The 14,592-nt window shown below is 42.9% G+C and overlaps 5 protein-coding genes across 6 annotated transcripts; 3 read left to right on the forward strand and 2 right to left on the reverse strand.

The window, feature by feature from the left end:
• The first annotated feature begins 356 nt into the window (after positions 1–356).
• Positions 357–4,567, forward strand: LOC108101579 (ubiquinone biosynthesis protein COQ9, mitochondrial). The gene is made up of 4 exons (XM_017205991.1): positions 357–476; positions 3,130–3,800; positions 3,950–4,159; positions 4,219–4,567. The coding sequence occupies exons 1-4, from the start codon at positions 416–418 to the stop codon at positions 4,255–4,257; spliced, it is 981 nt and encodes a 326-aa protein (XP_017061480.1). The 5' UTR covers positions 357–415; the 3' UTR covers positions 4,258–4,567.
• LOC108101578 lies at positions 535–2,731 on the forward strand. Its single transcript, XM_017205990.2, has one exon. The coding sequence runs from the start codon at positions 736–738 to the stop codon at positions 2,638–2,640; it is 1,905 nt and encodes a 634-aa protein (XP_017061479.1). The 5' UTR covers positions 535–735; the 3' UTR covers positions 2,641–2,731.
• A 194-nt stretch (positions 4,568–4,761) lies between the features above and the next one.
• LOC108101593 lies at positions 4,762–6,341 on the reverse strand. The gene has a single exon (XM_017206005.2). It carries the CDS (start codon positions 6,094–6,096, stop codon positions 5,068–5,070), a length of 1,029 nt encoding a protein of 342 aa, XP_017061494.1. The 5' UTR covers positions 6,097–6,341; the 3' UTR covers positions 4,762–5,067.
• A 98-nt stretch (positions 6,342–6,439) lies between these two features.
• On the reverse strand, positions 6,440–11,392 carry LOC108101592 (tyrosine-protein kinase receptor torso). The gene is made up of 14 exons (XM_017206004.2): positions 10,887–11,392; positions 10,125–10,355; positions 9,698–9,935; positions 9,557–9,639; positions 9,330–9,498; positions 8,970–9,275; positions 8,246–8,581; positions 8,019–8,190; positions 7,463–7,964; positions 7,309–7,403; positions 7,127–7,249; positions 6,930–7,067; positions 6,702–6,875; positions 6,440–6,643 (listed from the first exon to the last, which is right to left on the reverse strand). The coding sequence occupies exons 1-14, from the start codon at positions 11,037–11,039 to the stop codon at positions 6,589–6,591; spliced, it is 2,775 nt and encodes a 924-aa protein (XP_017061493.1). The 5' UTR covers positions 11,040–11,392; the 3' UTR covers positions 6,440–6,588.
• Positions 11,393–12,068: 676 nt separating this feature from the next.
• On the forward strand, positions 12,069–14,321 carry LOC108101452 (diacylglycerol O-acyltransferase 2). Of its 2 annotated transcripts, none has more exons than XM_017205792.2 (7): positions 12,069–12,203; positions 12,762–12,973; positions 13,032–13,129; positions 13,187–13,318; positions 13,416–13,757; positions 13,815–14,014; positions 14,075–14,321. In XM_017205792.2, exons 2-7 carry the CDS (start codon positions 12,845–12,847, stop codon positions 14,230–14,232), a joined length of 1,059 nt encoding a protein of 352 aa, XP_017061281.1. In that variant the 5' UTR covers positions 12,069–12,203; positions 12,762–12,844; the 3' UTR covers positions 14,233–14,321. The 2 variants fall into 2 exon arrangements, with proteins under 2 accessions (XP_017061281.1, XP_017061282.1); XM_017205793.2 differs by having other exon boundaries at positions 12,069–12,194.
• The last annotated feature ends 271 nt before the right edge of the window (positions 14,322–14,592 follow it).

Raw genomic sequence — 14,592 nt, forward strand, 5'->3', positions numbered from 1 at the left:
TTGGTAATTAGGGATTACATGTTAGCTACTTTTTAGCCAGCCTTGGTTGTTTTCCGAATTCAACAATTTAAAAATATTACATATGCTATTTTAAAATCAGAATGATTTCTACTATATTTTAAGGAAAATTACCAATAATTCCTTGCTATGTATTTGTAAACATTGAAAACAGCAAAACAACTACTAAAAAAGTCTAATTATTTTTTGTTAATTGTGTGTGAACACTTCGCAGTTTTCTTTGCATTAACTGAACGTATAGGCAACCAGACAAATTTTGAAAAGAAGTAATTTTTTTTAAATACTAAAAGTACCAAAACGCTCCAAGAAAACTGTTTGCCAACACTGCGTAAGTTGGCTTCCTGGTGAATGCCAAAAAAACCGATTTCAATTGGTCCAACGATTTCAAGCCGCTAAAATGGCAAGTGTGCGATGTTTGCACAAGCTAATCCGCCTGCAGAAGCTCCTGCTGCCGCTCAGTAAGTAGTGGGAACTCCCAATTTAACTTGTTATCCGTTAATTCATCGCGTGTGCTTATTACGAAAGAGAGCCTGCAACCCGAAAAACAGCTGGTCGATCGAGTAGTGCGTGCGTGCGAAAGAGAAGAAGTGAACTTGTGTGAGTGAGAAGGAAGTGTAAAATGCTGACTGCTAAATGCCGGCGGCCTTAAAATTGTAAAACAAAATTTTAGTTCACGGTCATAATATCGTCAAAAGAAAACCAAAAACATCCAATAAAATGGAACATGAGATGGATGTGGATGTAGCCGATGCCGTGGCGGCGTCGAACTTGCTGCAGCTCATCAAACAGCTTCTGCTGGAAAAAGCTTACGACGGCGTGCGAATGTTGTTCCAAAGTTCCCAGGAAGCGGAAAGGACCACCCGTCTAATGCCCCACATCGCCATGGATCTCTACCACGACGTGTGCTCCGGAAATCTTACCGACGAGGTCAACTCCCTGGAGCCGGAGCTTTTCGACTGCTCCGACGAGCTGCTCAAGCTGGTTGCAAAGTTTGCTCCTCTGCAGGAGCTCATGTTGGAACTGATGGAGCGACTGGAGGAGAGCAGCAGCCTCAATGTGTTTGGAGCCCTCTTAAGAGCACTCCAAGTGGTCCTGCAGCGACAGGGTCGCGAAAAGCCGCAAGCAGTGGAATGGAGCCTCCAGAGCGTCTTCACCCGGCTAAGGGAGTTACCCCTGCCCAAGTACCTCTCCGAGGGCTACGATGAAGCTCAAGCGCGTCTAATAGAGCAGAACGAGCAGGTGGAGGACCTGTTGGCCCACTACATCACCGTGGGAATCTTTCGTCAGCCGCTCTTAAGCGAAATGCTACAGCAGGACGTTAGGAGCTCCAGTGAAACCTTCAAAGATTGCGCTCTTAACCGGCGCAACATACTAACGTGTTTCTTTATTCAACTCATGGGTCGTCCGCTCGCCCTGCTGGAGATGAGCCATGTCAAGGAGGACCTCACACGCACCTATGTGCAGCAGGTGACGGAGAGCCTAAGCCAGGATGCTAGCAAGTGCTTGGGGGATCCCTTCTACCTGCTCAACCTCGTGGAACAGCGCGCCAGGTGGCAGCGCAAGCTGGATGCCCAGAAGGGCGTGTACGAGATGAGCTGCCGGAATGTCTTTCTCATCGAGGAGAAGCTGCCGCTGCACGCTGTGGCCATGTACTACCACTCGCTCTTTGTGGGCAACCAACTGCCCACCAACGTGCCCAAGGTATATGCCCCTCTGTTCCTATTTGAGTCGATTGTCTACCTGTCGGAAGTGCTGCTTAAACAGCAGGAACCTCCACTACAGTATTGCGGCCTCCGATTAGTGGAGCACCTCTTGAGCACCCTGGCGGATCCAGTGCCCACCAGTTCCCTGCAGCTAGATGTCCACAAGCGCTTCTGCGAGGCCCTTTGCAAGATTGTGGGCTACTCACCGCAGGTTGCTCTTCGGCAGCTGGGACTCCATGTGCTGCGACAGTATATACTGGCGTTCGATGACCAAGGAAAGTACATCATCCTCAAGAACCTGCTGGAGACGCTGCAGCACGACGGACTGATGGGGTACCTGGGAGGGATGTACAAGGATCTGGTGGATGAGGCCCTGAAGGAACCTGATCCTTTGCCTGAAGCGTACAGTGGCAAGCAATTTCGTGAGTTGCTACTGCTATGCGTCTGTGTGCTGCCCCATGACGTTAAATCCGACCTTCTCCTGCACGCTGATCGCCTGTGTCACGCCCTGAATATCCTGCGATACTTTGCTGTGCGGGACAAAACGGATCTCACTGGATTCTGGCAGGCTTTGCCGGAGATTGTGACAAGACTGCTGGATCCCCTGGGAAAAGCGTTGAACTTCTCGATGGCCCACTACAAGGCGTACAAGGATCGGGTGGAAAAAGGCCAGAGTGCCTCGGACGATGAGCTTATGCAACGCCAGCTCAACATGCTGGCCGTAAACATAACCAACAGCGGGATGGCTGGCGGCGAGGGAGACAGTCGTCTGCCGGATATTGGACGCCAGGAGAAGCTCGAAGTGCTGGCCAGTTCGATCACCAGCCTGGAAACACTGCAATCTTTATACTTGCGGGCCAGCGAGATCCTCGAGCAGTCCTCCCGCCAGCGTCGAAACGCCAATCCATCGGAAGCTTAGATCATATTTTCGGTCCACAATGAAAGCGAAATGATAACGTAAACTTTGTGTGTAAACAAAACTAAAAAAGAAAACGAAACTGAAACTGAAACGTATCTCTGTGATTTGGGGGTTCTTGGATGGGGCGATAATTAAACGGCTAATTGAGCCAGTTGTGGCGTGCTAATTAACTGGCCAACAATGCGGGTTTTGCAATATGATCTGCGAACTAAAACCTAGCTGCATATACGAATTAAAGCGGATTCTGGGTATTTAACACCTGACCTAAACACAAATATAGGGAAATTTGTTGTTGTGCACTGACTTCAATTCTTCATTTCCATTTGTACAAGAACATTTGATGTGAAAAAAGCATTATGAATATATAATAACAATATAGATTTATATACATTTACTTAGGAAAGCCGTACTGAATGCTCAACAAATCATTTGCAGTTAAACGTTTTTAACTACTTTAAAATACAACTAAATTGAGTTTTTTGGTTGCAGATGGACAAAGCTCCCGTTTGGCTCCGTTGCAGCCGAGACCTTTGACTTTTCTCCTGGCAAGAAGCTATGCTAAGGACGAAAAGACCACTAACCTAAACGACTTTCGGGCACGCGAGGAGCAACGTGAAAAGGAGCGGGATGCGGCCGATGAGGCGGCGGCAAGGGAAACACAAAGAGAAACTGGTGCAGGAGGTGGACTGGGAGCAACAGGATCAGACACTGGCGGCCAACAGGACGATGCCAAGCAGGCGAAAGTGGATGCCGTAAGGGTCAAGATCCTAGATGCTGCTTTGCAACATGTGCCCCAGCAAGGTTGGACTCGGCAGGCCATTATTTTGGGTGCCGAGGAGAGTGGCTATCCCAGCGTGGTGCACGGCATGTTTCCTGAAGGTGGTTTCGCCCTGGTCTCCCACTTTAATGGCAAGTGTAACGCCCAGCTGGTAGAGAGCCTGCAGCAAGATACAGATGGCGGCAAGAAGGCAGTGGATGATCCCCTCGATTTTCTGGTGCAAGCAGTGCGCCAGCGCCTCGAAATGGTCACCCCCTATAAGGCGCAGTGGCCCCAGGCGATGGCCTTGATAGCGCAGCCTCAACATGCGCCCACAGCCCTGGCCCAAGTGCTCACCCTGGTGGATGACATCTGCTACTATTCGGGGGATCGCTCCGTCGATGTGAGTATTTTCAAATAGATGTCCTAAAGTTCTGTAAACTAAAATTATGGAACAAAGTGTTCGAATTTCATACTCTTAGCTATAAAATATCAACAACGTATTTTTTTTATTTTTATAAACATTTATTCTAATCAGTACCATTACTTTAGTTCGGTTGGTACACAAGACGCGTGGGTCTGGCGACCATCATGAAGATGACCGAGCTGTACTTCCTGCAGGACACTTCCCAGGGACACGCTCAAACGTGGGACTTCCTGAAGAACCGCATGGACGAGGCTGTGCAGCTGCAAATGATGCTGTCCCAGACGGAGGGCATGACGCACACGTTTCAACGTTCCTTCAACTCGGCGTTCATAACGGTAAAGGCAGCTTTGCCTAATCCTATTTCAGATCCACTAATCCCCTCTTTTCTCCCCAGGCGCGCAACATACTTGGTCTGGGTTATAATCGTAATTAGCACGGAAAGAAGCCGATCCCGTGATCTGTTTCCTCGAGTGCCGCATGCAGTCCAAAGATAAATACTTGTAGTGGGGATAACGCTGCTCCCACTTAAAGATGTACACTTATGTTTACCTTAAATCCATATGTATATACGTGCAAAGAAGTACACCCTTATACAACCAATGGCTAGTTGTTGGTTTTTCGTGGTTTTTGCTGGGGATTTCATGTTGAAAACCCAACAATATTTTTTTAGACATATTTTCAAGTCAATTAAACTCGCAGTCTATAATTGCAAATAAAGGGGAAACGGGAAAACCAGTAACCTACACATCGTACACGTTTATTTGCTAATCTCTTTAGCGCGTATGATTTTCTGAATAGTTTGCCTTGTACGATAAATGGCTAATTGACCACTTGACCTCAGTGCTTTAAAGGTTACAGTTTCGGCGCACAAGTAAAGCACCTTTTTTCGCAGTTTGTTAGAGTTGATTCATAATGTCTACAAAATAAGGTATTTGTTTTGAATGCTCAGTTGGCCAATATTGTTAATCATCTAGGGATTTATTCAATATGGCTAAAATTGGTTAAAAAAAAAAAAAAACATAGCTTGACATGCGTTATCTTGGGGGCAACCAATGTATTGGACAGCAGCTCCAAAATTATATACTTTGGTTCAGTTGTCAGATTCATTGGTTGGCTCCATGGGGAAAACTTAAGTTTATCTTAGCTTGGGCGAAATTAAAGGGATTGCGGCAGTTACGATTTGCTTTTGCTACTGATCGTCCTGTTGACCTTTGTAAGATCTGTGGAATTATTCTGCCAGTCGCTAGGCAAAACGATTCGTACTTTTGCTATACACAGAGACCTTCCCTCGCAAACCACCTTGAATTAGCTGCTCCTCCGGAATTCTATAGTGCGGCGTCCGATTCCGGGCAATTCGGCCGTCCTTTATGACAGCGTCTATAGGTTTATAGTAGAGCTTAGGTTTCTCGGACTGGGCAGAAGATTCGTTTGGTGACTTTAGGCGATTTGGCGTTTGGGTGCAGTGCATTTTGGCTGTTGGATTAGTTTTTAAACAGCGACTTGGGATGTTTGTCGGACGGGATGGTCCTAGTTTCTTCGGTTCCGTCACTTCCGAGTAGAGATCGGATATGCTTCGCACCAGCGATGGTGTGGCTTTCTTCTTCCACTTTCCAAATAAGTCAACGAACTCCATATCGTTGAGAGCTTTAAGGAGTTGTGAAATGGGCACCACATCGGTGTTTCCAAAGAGTTCCCTTAACAGTCTCACAAGTTCATCTTGTTCTCCCAGCAACAACAGTATTTCTCCCAAATCTTCGCCGTTTCCAAACCATTTGTATCTTTGATTCAGCGCCCTCAACCGAAAGATGTAGTCCTGAATCATGCGGAGAAGCTTTCCCAGAGTTTCCGGGGCCATGGGATCGGAGAGGTAGCCATCGCTATCGAAAAGGTCACTTGCGGAGAAGAGATCTTGGTCAGGATAGCCACTTAAGGGCACCTTGTAGCTCCTCCGTTTTCGGGATATCATCATCACCTTTCCATAGTTGGCATATAGCAGGCGAAGCAACATATAGTGAGCTGCTTCAGGGGATCGATCCAGACTGTTTGCCAGGTCGTAAATGACCCGACGGTTGACTTCAAGCCAGCGGGGAGGCAGGACGTCACAGGGACCGGAATCTGACTCCCGATCCTGGGCCCTGATAAAGGGATTTTCGGTGAAGGGTCGACTGCCCAAAGGACAGCAACTGGAGATGGTGCGCACCGGGCAGTGGGGACAGCTGTACGGGATTGGTGGGCATGGAGTCCGGCGAAGGCGGCAGCAGTGGATGCACATCGTCTATAATAAGAATACTTTGCAAACAAGACAGCTTGGAACGACTTTCAATTTGGAATTTTCATAGATGACGATATAACGCCTTACTGTCCAAAATAATCAACTCCTATTGAAGCCTTTGCCACCGGAGGTGAACTGAATTGGCAAGGCGATGGCAACAATTGTGGTTTCGAGGCTAATTTGTACTAAAACCAATGACAATACGGGCATAGCCTAATTACATTCTTAGCTAAGGAATTTTTTGTTTAATATTAATTTTATCTTTTCTCGAATCCCTCAAATTTGATTTATGTCTTCAAAGCTACTATACCCTGCTGACTATCAATACATCAGTGTTGCTTTCTAGACTCTATCCTTAACGTTTATTTCTAGGTAAAAGTGAAGTATCTGCTTGTGAGCGTTGTCTTAACTAGAACTGGAACTCTACGATATAATTTGTTATTAAACAATTTTGTATTGCACTCGTTCCTGATCTTTTAATTCTAATGGCGATCAATTAAGGGGCTCCAAATATGGCTCCTCCTCACAGGGAAGCTGTTCCACTTTACTAAAACCGGACGAATACATGCAGTTATTAAGTAATTTTTGTAAGGATTCTAGCTCACCTGTGAATAACGTCACATGACTCTGATTTAGATTCAGTTGCAGCTTGCAGTTGTTTTAGTCGTTCCGGCATATCATTTGTGGCCGAAATCATTGCTCCTAGTCGCTGTTTTAGACCAGAAAATGTAGGTCTATGAGATGGCACGGAACTCCAGCAGCTTTCCATCAATGCAAACCTAAGTAACTCAGATAAGACTAACAACATGTATGCTAATTATTATTGAACCCACATTTCATCTGAACATCCCTCGGGACGCTTCATGCGATGACCTTGTCGCAAAAGTTGTAGCAAGTCACTAGGCGATACAGATGGATACGGCATTCCTCCAAGAGTGGTTATCTCATAGAGCAGCACTCCAAAGGACCAGCTAAAAGTATAACAACACCATTCAAATATGAAATGGAATTGAAGTCCTATAGTTCTTACACATCGCTTTGGCTGGTGTACACTTGGTGGGTTAGGGACTCCAATGCCAGCCATTTGATGGGCAGTTTGCCGCTTCCTCCTGACTTCCTATACACATTCTCATGGTAGACATCTCGGCTTAGTCTTTATCGAATGTAAATCTTAGAGAAAGGATCAGTTAAACAAAAAAACCTTTTACACACCCGAAATCTGCAATCTTAATGCTGCGATCCAAAGAGATCAGCACATTGCGGGCAGCCAGATCGCGATGCACTACTTTGTTTTGGGCTAAAAATTCCTAAAAAAGCATTTTTTATGATAAAGTTGATACTCAACACATTAACGGAGGTAACTTACCATTCCCACCGCTACCTGTTGCGCGATGTCCAGTAAATCTGCATACTTAAGTGGCACTCTTGGCTTAGAATCTGATGAGTCTAGACAGTCAAAATACTCCTTGTTTTCAAAAGTTCGCAATTTTCCTTCGAGCTTTGTTTCCTTCTTAAGTTCTACCTTAAACTGCGGTCGGATGTCCTTTCTTGTACTACCTTTTTCGGTCCCTAAGGTTTTCGGAATATAGGAACCACCGATGTTTTCAATATCTTCCAGTCCATAACCCTTGTTGTCTGCTGCATTTGTGGCTCGAGTGAGTGTGTAGGTCTCAACCCGACTGCTTTTTTGGGTCTGATCCGCGTCACTTTCCTCTTCCACAGTAGATAACATTGAGCTATTTATATCTTCTATCCGATCATGAATTGAATTACGCTGAACTCGGTGGAACCGTCGTTTCTCCACATTCTGCTCAAGGTTGTTTTTAAGGCCGACTACATTTTGCTCCTGACGGAACTTCCACTCCTCACTATAAAAAAGGAAAAGGTTCCATAAGATGGTTACTATTTTTACAAAAACATACCGTAGGAAATTCTGAAGGCTCCCAAGACTGCAGTACTCAATCAGTAGCATCATCCGATTGCTAAAACGAGTGGAATAACCCACAATACCCACAATGTTTGGATGCTTGCCCACCGCTTTGAGCATCTGGATCTCGCACTTAAAGGCATACACGTCTTCTTCATTGGGTTCATCTGTCGACCAGAATCAAACCTTTACTTAAATAAACTCTTATTATACTGATACTACCTTTCAGCAACTTGACGGCCACTTGGCGCTTCTGGTAAACCCCGCGACGCACCAAGCCGAAGGCTCCTTCGCCCAGAACATCTTGTAGGAGCACCGAATGGGGCTCAACCTCCAGCTCGTCGAATTTGTCGAAGCTCTCGTTGGGGGAAAGCGTCACCAACAGACCACTATTGTCCATCAGAGAGAGGTGGAACTCGCTGGTCTTCGCGTCCTTGGTCTCCATTTTCAGGTCCTGGACATCCGTCCGATTCCTCCTACAAACTGTCAGGCCGCACAGCATCAAAATGCAGCATATCGGCACAATAATGAAGAGTACCAGCTTGACCATGTTCCCTTCTGTTCAGAAAAGAAATGAATTCGTTATTTAACAAGCAGGCCGAAGCTAAAACATCCTTAAAAACAAAAATTTAATAAGCTACTATCTTTTACTTATTTTTAAATGTAATTCATGTTTAAAATGTGAAGTTATAAGTATATAATTTTTAAGGCATTGTTCTAAACTTTTTAAGGCCTAAACTCCTAATAATCTAATTAATCTAACCTCAAGAAGGTTTCATAACGCAACAATTTCTAAAATTATTTGAGTAAATGTTAGAATTCAAGAACTACCTTAAAGGTTTTTTTTAAGTTGGAACAGTTTGTAAATTGCAAGCGGATTCAGCATACTATTTTAATTTTTTCCATTAAGTCTATTTTTTTTTTTTTGGTTAGAAATCTCACTTACCAATTAGCCAGACATCCCGCGGCGCCTTGTCGAGGATCAAATCGGAGATATTTATGCCGCCTGGCGAATGAGCCACCAAATGGACTTCGAATTGGGAGCCCAACACCGTGATCTTGGGAATGAAGAAGTGACTCCTGTTTTGGTCGAGCGTATAGCTAACCTTCTTGCTTCCCTCCTGTAGATCATAAATGTGGAGGGTGTAGTTATCTGGCAAGTGACTGGGTCGCGACCAGGTGATGTTCATCGCCAAGGTATTGGGCAGATACTGTTCCTGATGCACGCTAAGGTTTTCCGGCTTATGAGGAGCTGTCAGTTAAATTAATATTATTTTAGGAAAATGTAGATAGTTGAATAACTTACGGCAGAGTGTAAAGTTGAAAGGATACCAGTCCAAGCAGGTTGGAGTAAATATCGTCAGCCATTCACAAGCGCTCTCGAGTCGGTTCATTATGTTCACCGTCCTTAAGCCCACGTGATAAGTTTTATCAAACTCCAAGTTGTCCACAGTGTGCTTGTACAGATTTTTGATCTAAAAAAGTGGGTTAAACGACATTGCTCCATTTATAATATGTTTTTTGGTAACTTACATCCCGGAAGTACACCTCCTGCGCCTCCCCCATATCCATGGTGTCAGATGAATACGACACCATATTAAAATAACAATTATTTTCTGAAATCCAAAGCCCAGAAAGTGTTAAGGGAAGATTTCACAAAATAGGAAGGCTTACCAGCTGATGGCTCCCAATTAATCTCAGCTGCCACATGATGCGAATCATTCGACTGAGCGACAAATCGCACCAGATTGACTGCCCCCATTCTGCTGGGTTGGTAGCCTCTTATGAGAGTCGAGAAGGGGAGATCCTTGGCTATCAGTGAATAGCTCCCATCCCCGTGCATCGCCAGAGCGGTTATGTCGTGGCTGGAGTTTGACTCCAAGTCCGACAAGATCAGAAAGTTCTCATCTGACTGAAATCAAAAAAACATCACAAAATTATTTAACTTGGTCATCTTGATGATGATTCTTATTTGGCAAATTTATAAGGATACAAAATCATGCCCAAGTGATGTTTGCTGCTTGCATGCTTGCTGTTTATAAATTGTTAAGCTGTTTTTGTTAATTTCTTTTTGGCTCACAGATAACCATTATTTGCTTACCAGATAAGTTTTGGTCTGTAAAATGTCCTCCTTGGGACCGTAAACTTTTATTATATAAGTGGCATTTGGAGCTGACTCATTTCCCTTGCTGTGCTGGACCCAATCTATATGTAAGGCAATTTCTGACTCCGTGCGGCACACCATCTGCAACTGGAAATTATCCTGTACTTTTCTCAAAGCTCCAGGCGCGGTCCCTTTGTCCTTGCAGATATTGTAACAGCCTTTAAAATTCTGTAACGCAAAAATTTTACTTGGTGGAGTGCTACATTATTACCGAACACTTCAAAGGAAGTAATTCATTTCAATAAAATATTTTATACAAGTCGACAAATAAACACTAGCACAACCGCTGATAGGGTTAAGCCTATAGGATTTGGTTGTTATTAAGCATTACACATTTTTTTCGTGTCCTTAAATCTCAGACTTAATGGAAAGATTTCAGTTATGTATACAGGGCCGGATTAAGAATGTGGGGGCCCAGGGCCGATCAATGTGTGGGGGCCCTTTAGCGGTCAGAAATTATTTACATTATGAGAATACATATAATACATTTTTTAGGAAATTATCAAACGAAAATCCATCAGTTTTATTCCAAAGTATAGCATTCCGGGCCGCAGCCCAGCGACCCAACGGCCCTGCCCCTAATCCGGCCCTGTTTATATATATTATATATATAATATAATTATCTGTAGCTATAAAAAATGTTACAATTTTTTTCGACTTGTGATATTCTATTTTAATTGAGTTTTTAAGGTCAGCTACCATCTTGCCCTTTTCCAGGCAATTCTGCGTGCAGGCGGTCACATTGAGCAGCATCTCGTCGGAGGACGTTTGGTTCATCATTAGCATTTCACCATGATTGCTGCTCACGAAGAACCAAAAGAGAAATGCGTATTTCGCATAGAAAATCAGCATATTTTCTGTTTTGCTTCCAAATCAATTTCTTCAGTTTCTCGTTGTGCGCGTATTGAAAATTCCAAATGATATGCTTAAGTTTGCCTTGGGTTTATTGCCGTCTTGCCATGCACTTTGACTCAAACACTTATTCTTATCCCCTTATGTTCCACACGATTAAAAATAGAAAATATTTAAAACAGTTATTCTTTAAGATCCCACAAATCGAGATCGATAACAACTGCTGCTCACGGATCGCCTTGGTAAACTGAGGCCCAAAATGTGACGAAGGAAAGCGGCGAAAAGGGAACTATGAAAAACGGTGGACTCGCTGAATATATTTTGCGCTATTTTGTTTTGATATGTTTTTCACATCTTTGCTGCACTGAAGTGGATTGGACTAGAGTTGATTTGAAATGCAAAGTACTGGTGGGCACTTCGTCATCGTAGTGCCAAGGAGGATTGGGCAATTCGTTGGCATTCCCTTTCACCATTTATTTGTGTGATTCCAAGGAAAAGAAAATAAATAAATTTTATAATTTAATTGTTTTTAATAATCATTAAGTGGTACGTTTAAGTTTTGCACTGAAGTTCTCAGTTTGAATTTACGATAACTTGTCGGCAAAGTGCATGCGTTGCAACAAACCGATAAATCAGAATAAAGTGTAAAGCAGCGCTAACCCATTGCATTTCTAAACACAATCGATGATGGGCGCCATTATTTGAATTTAAGCTTGATCACCCCTTGCTATACATTGTAGGTTTAACATAAGTCCGCTTTCCCTGATTTTGTGTAAGTGAGATTGCAGCAATAGCTAACCCAAAAACAGGTAATTCTTGGATAAAGACGTGCGACTGCACATGCAAACGCTAATGACCTCAGCTGCCTCTGCTTTAGTTTACACGAATATCGTATAGAACCCGCCATTACGTCGATGACTCAATTATTGCATCGCTTTTGAGTGCTCGTAACATTCACACGGGAATCTCGAGCATTGCTCTCTGACTTTTGAAGTACATTCGCTTGTTTAGTTAAATATTGAACGCTCGCGTCGTCGGTTCTACTCTTAAAATGCGATAACGGATCCATTACGTGTGTAAACATTTAAGTAGCGTGCGCGTCGCCAAACAAAAATAGTAATCAATTTCTATGAGAGCGACTTTAAAACTTGAGAGGTCATTATAGTATGTAATAATTGAATAAATCAAAAATATGACATTTTTGTTATTATAAATACTATCTGTTTAAACTAATAAGAGGAAAAACATTGATATGCCATAAAAGATTTAAAATTACTTATTAAAATAGAGTTGTTATCAAGTCAATCAAATTTGGGTTTTGTAGCCACTCAACCCAGCTAATCTTTTCACTTGTTACTCCACAAATTGTTATAAATTTTTGTTTGTTTATTCATCTTGTTCCCATTCTAATGGCATTCAAATGAGATTTTAATTGGCAAACCAGTTGTAGTCAATGCTAAAATGTGTAATTAATTATGGTGAACACAATTGTAAGCGTGTTGAAGCCAACTTTAAAAATGCCGGTTATTGGCTATGATTAGACCATATCACAATTGCAGCCAGACGTCTATATAAAGCAGGTCACTATCTTGATTGTTCGAATTTTTAAACACCCCAAGCAAATAGCCGTTAAATCGCTGGTTACCGATTGCTACGAACTCGCGCCATCGGCGGACAGAGATAAGGATAAGAAATGGTTACTAAACATTGGACAATTTTCAGTCGTTGGAGGACCGTGCTAAGAGCCGCTACTTAGCAGTTCGAGTTTAAACTTTAAAGTGTTTTTGGGTTCAGATAGAGTCAACATGAAAATCGAGTGGGCTCCCATTGAAGTTCCCATGGAACGACGTCGGCAGATGTTTGCCATGGCTTTCTTCATCCTGTTCTTCATGATACTTTCGTTTGGATCTTATATTCTTGTGGCTGCCCTGCTGGTAAATAAAAAAATACAAAATATGTATATTCAACAAAAAATAACAAGTAATATATTAGATCTATGGAAGTCTAATGTGGCGGACATTGATGCTCGTTTACTTGGTGTACGTCTATGTGGATCACAGAAGGACCCACTCCATTATGGACGGCAATGGGTAAGCTGGTAAAATTACCTTTGATATCATAAAAGCCAATTAAGTAATCTCATTTAGGTGGAAGATTAATCGCAATAATTGGCTGTTTCGGCACTATCGTGAATACTATCCCGTGCAGCTGGTCAAAACCGCAGAGCTGCCTCCGAATAAAAACTATATTTTGGCCAGCTTTCCACATGGAATTCTGGGGTAAGCTCGTTGACTGATAGCCAATCTTATCGATGGCCGCTTAAGTGACGAAACTGTTGTATACATATACTTATGGTAATGTTGAAATCCCCGATAGGACTGGCATTTCCATTAACATGGGTCTAGACATCTCCAAGTGGCTAGAACTATTCCCGCAAGTGCGGCCCAAAGTGGCCACTTTGGATCAGAACTTCCTTACGCCCATTGTGCGTGGACTCTTGAAATCTTGGGGTTTAGTTTCTGTATCCAAGAAGGCTCTGGTATATTTGCTTACCAAGTCTAATGATCCCAAACATAAGGACAATAGAGATGGCTTCACCTCCAATGCAGTAGCTATTCTGGTGGGCGGTGCCCAGGAGGCACTTGATTCGCATCCTGGTCAATACATTTTGACTCTGAAGAACCGCAAGGGTTTCGTCAAAATGGCCATTCGAACGGGGTGAGTACAGGGCTTTCTAAATTAAATGGACTTATTAACAGTTTCATATGGTTATAGGTCTTCGATTGTGCCAACCTTTTCTTTTGGCGAAGTGGATATTTTAGATCAGGTTGCCAATCCACCAAACTCCGCTGTTCGTCGTTTACAAGATTTCGTAAAGAAAATTACTGGAGTTTCTCCACTAATTCCTCTGGGTCGAGGCATATTCAACTACAGTTTTGGTATTTTGCCTAACCGTCGACGAATCGTTCAAGTTGGTGAGTCTCAATATCCCTAATTATCCTATCATCCAAATATTAACTTTAAAATCATTTTAGTTGGTTCTCCCATCGATGTGGTAAAAAGCGATCAGCCGGATGCAGCATATGTGGATAAGATACATAAACAGGTCATCGAGGACCTGGAGAAGATGTTTGCCCAGTACAAGGATCTGTACATACCAAATGTCAAGCAAACCAAGCTTATCATTCATTAGTCTAAGCTAAACTGTTATATTTAATTTTAAAAAAATGTGATTGAAAAATGCTTTGTAAGCATTTAATATAAACAAAGTTACTCGTCCTAGAAATGTATTTAATTTTACGGGAAAGCTCATTAAAACTGTTGGTAGTGATCAAAAATTTAAACAAACTGGTATCGATTAGGTGGCAGTTCAAAATATCGATTAGGGGGTTGATAGTGTTGATGAACGATCAATACGTAACGGCGGTCTAAATTTTAAAAATCTGAAAGAATATAAGACCGATTGGATAATTGACTTATATCAAAAAGACACTATGACTGAAAAAAGTTAAGTCTAGCCCCTAAATCTTGTTTTCCAGTTTTAATAACTCCC

This window comes from Drosophila ficusphila, unplaced genomic scaffold, assembly GCF_018152265.1.
Source record: "Drosophila ficusphila isolate 14025-0441.05 unplaced genomic scaffold, ASM1815226v1 contig_414, whole genome shotgun sequence".
Lineage (NCBI taxonomy): Eukaryota > Metazoa > Arthropoda > Insecta > Diptera > Drosophilidae > Drosophila > Drosophila ficusphila.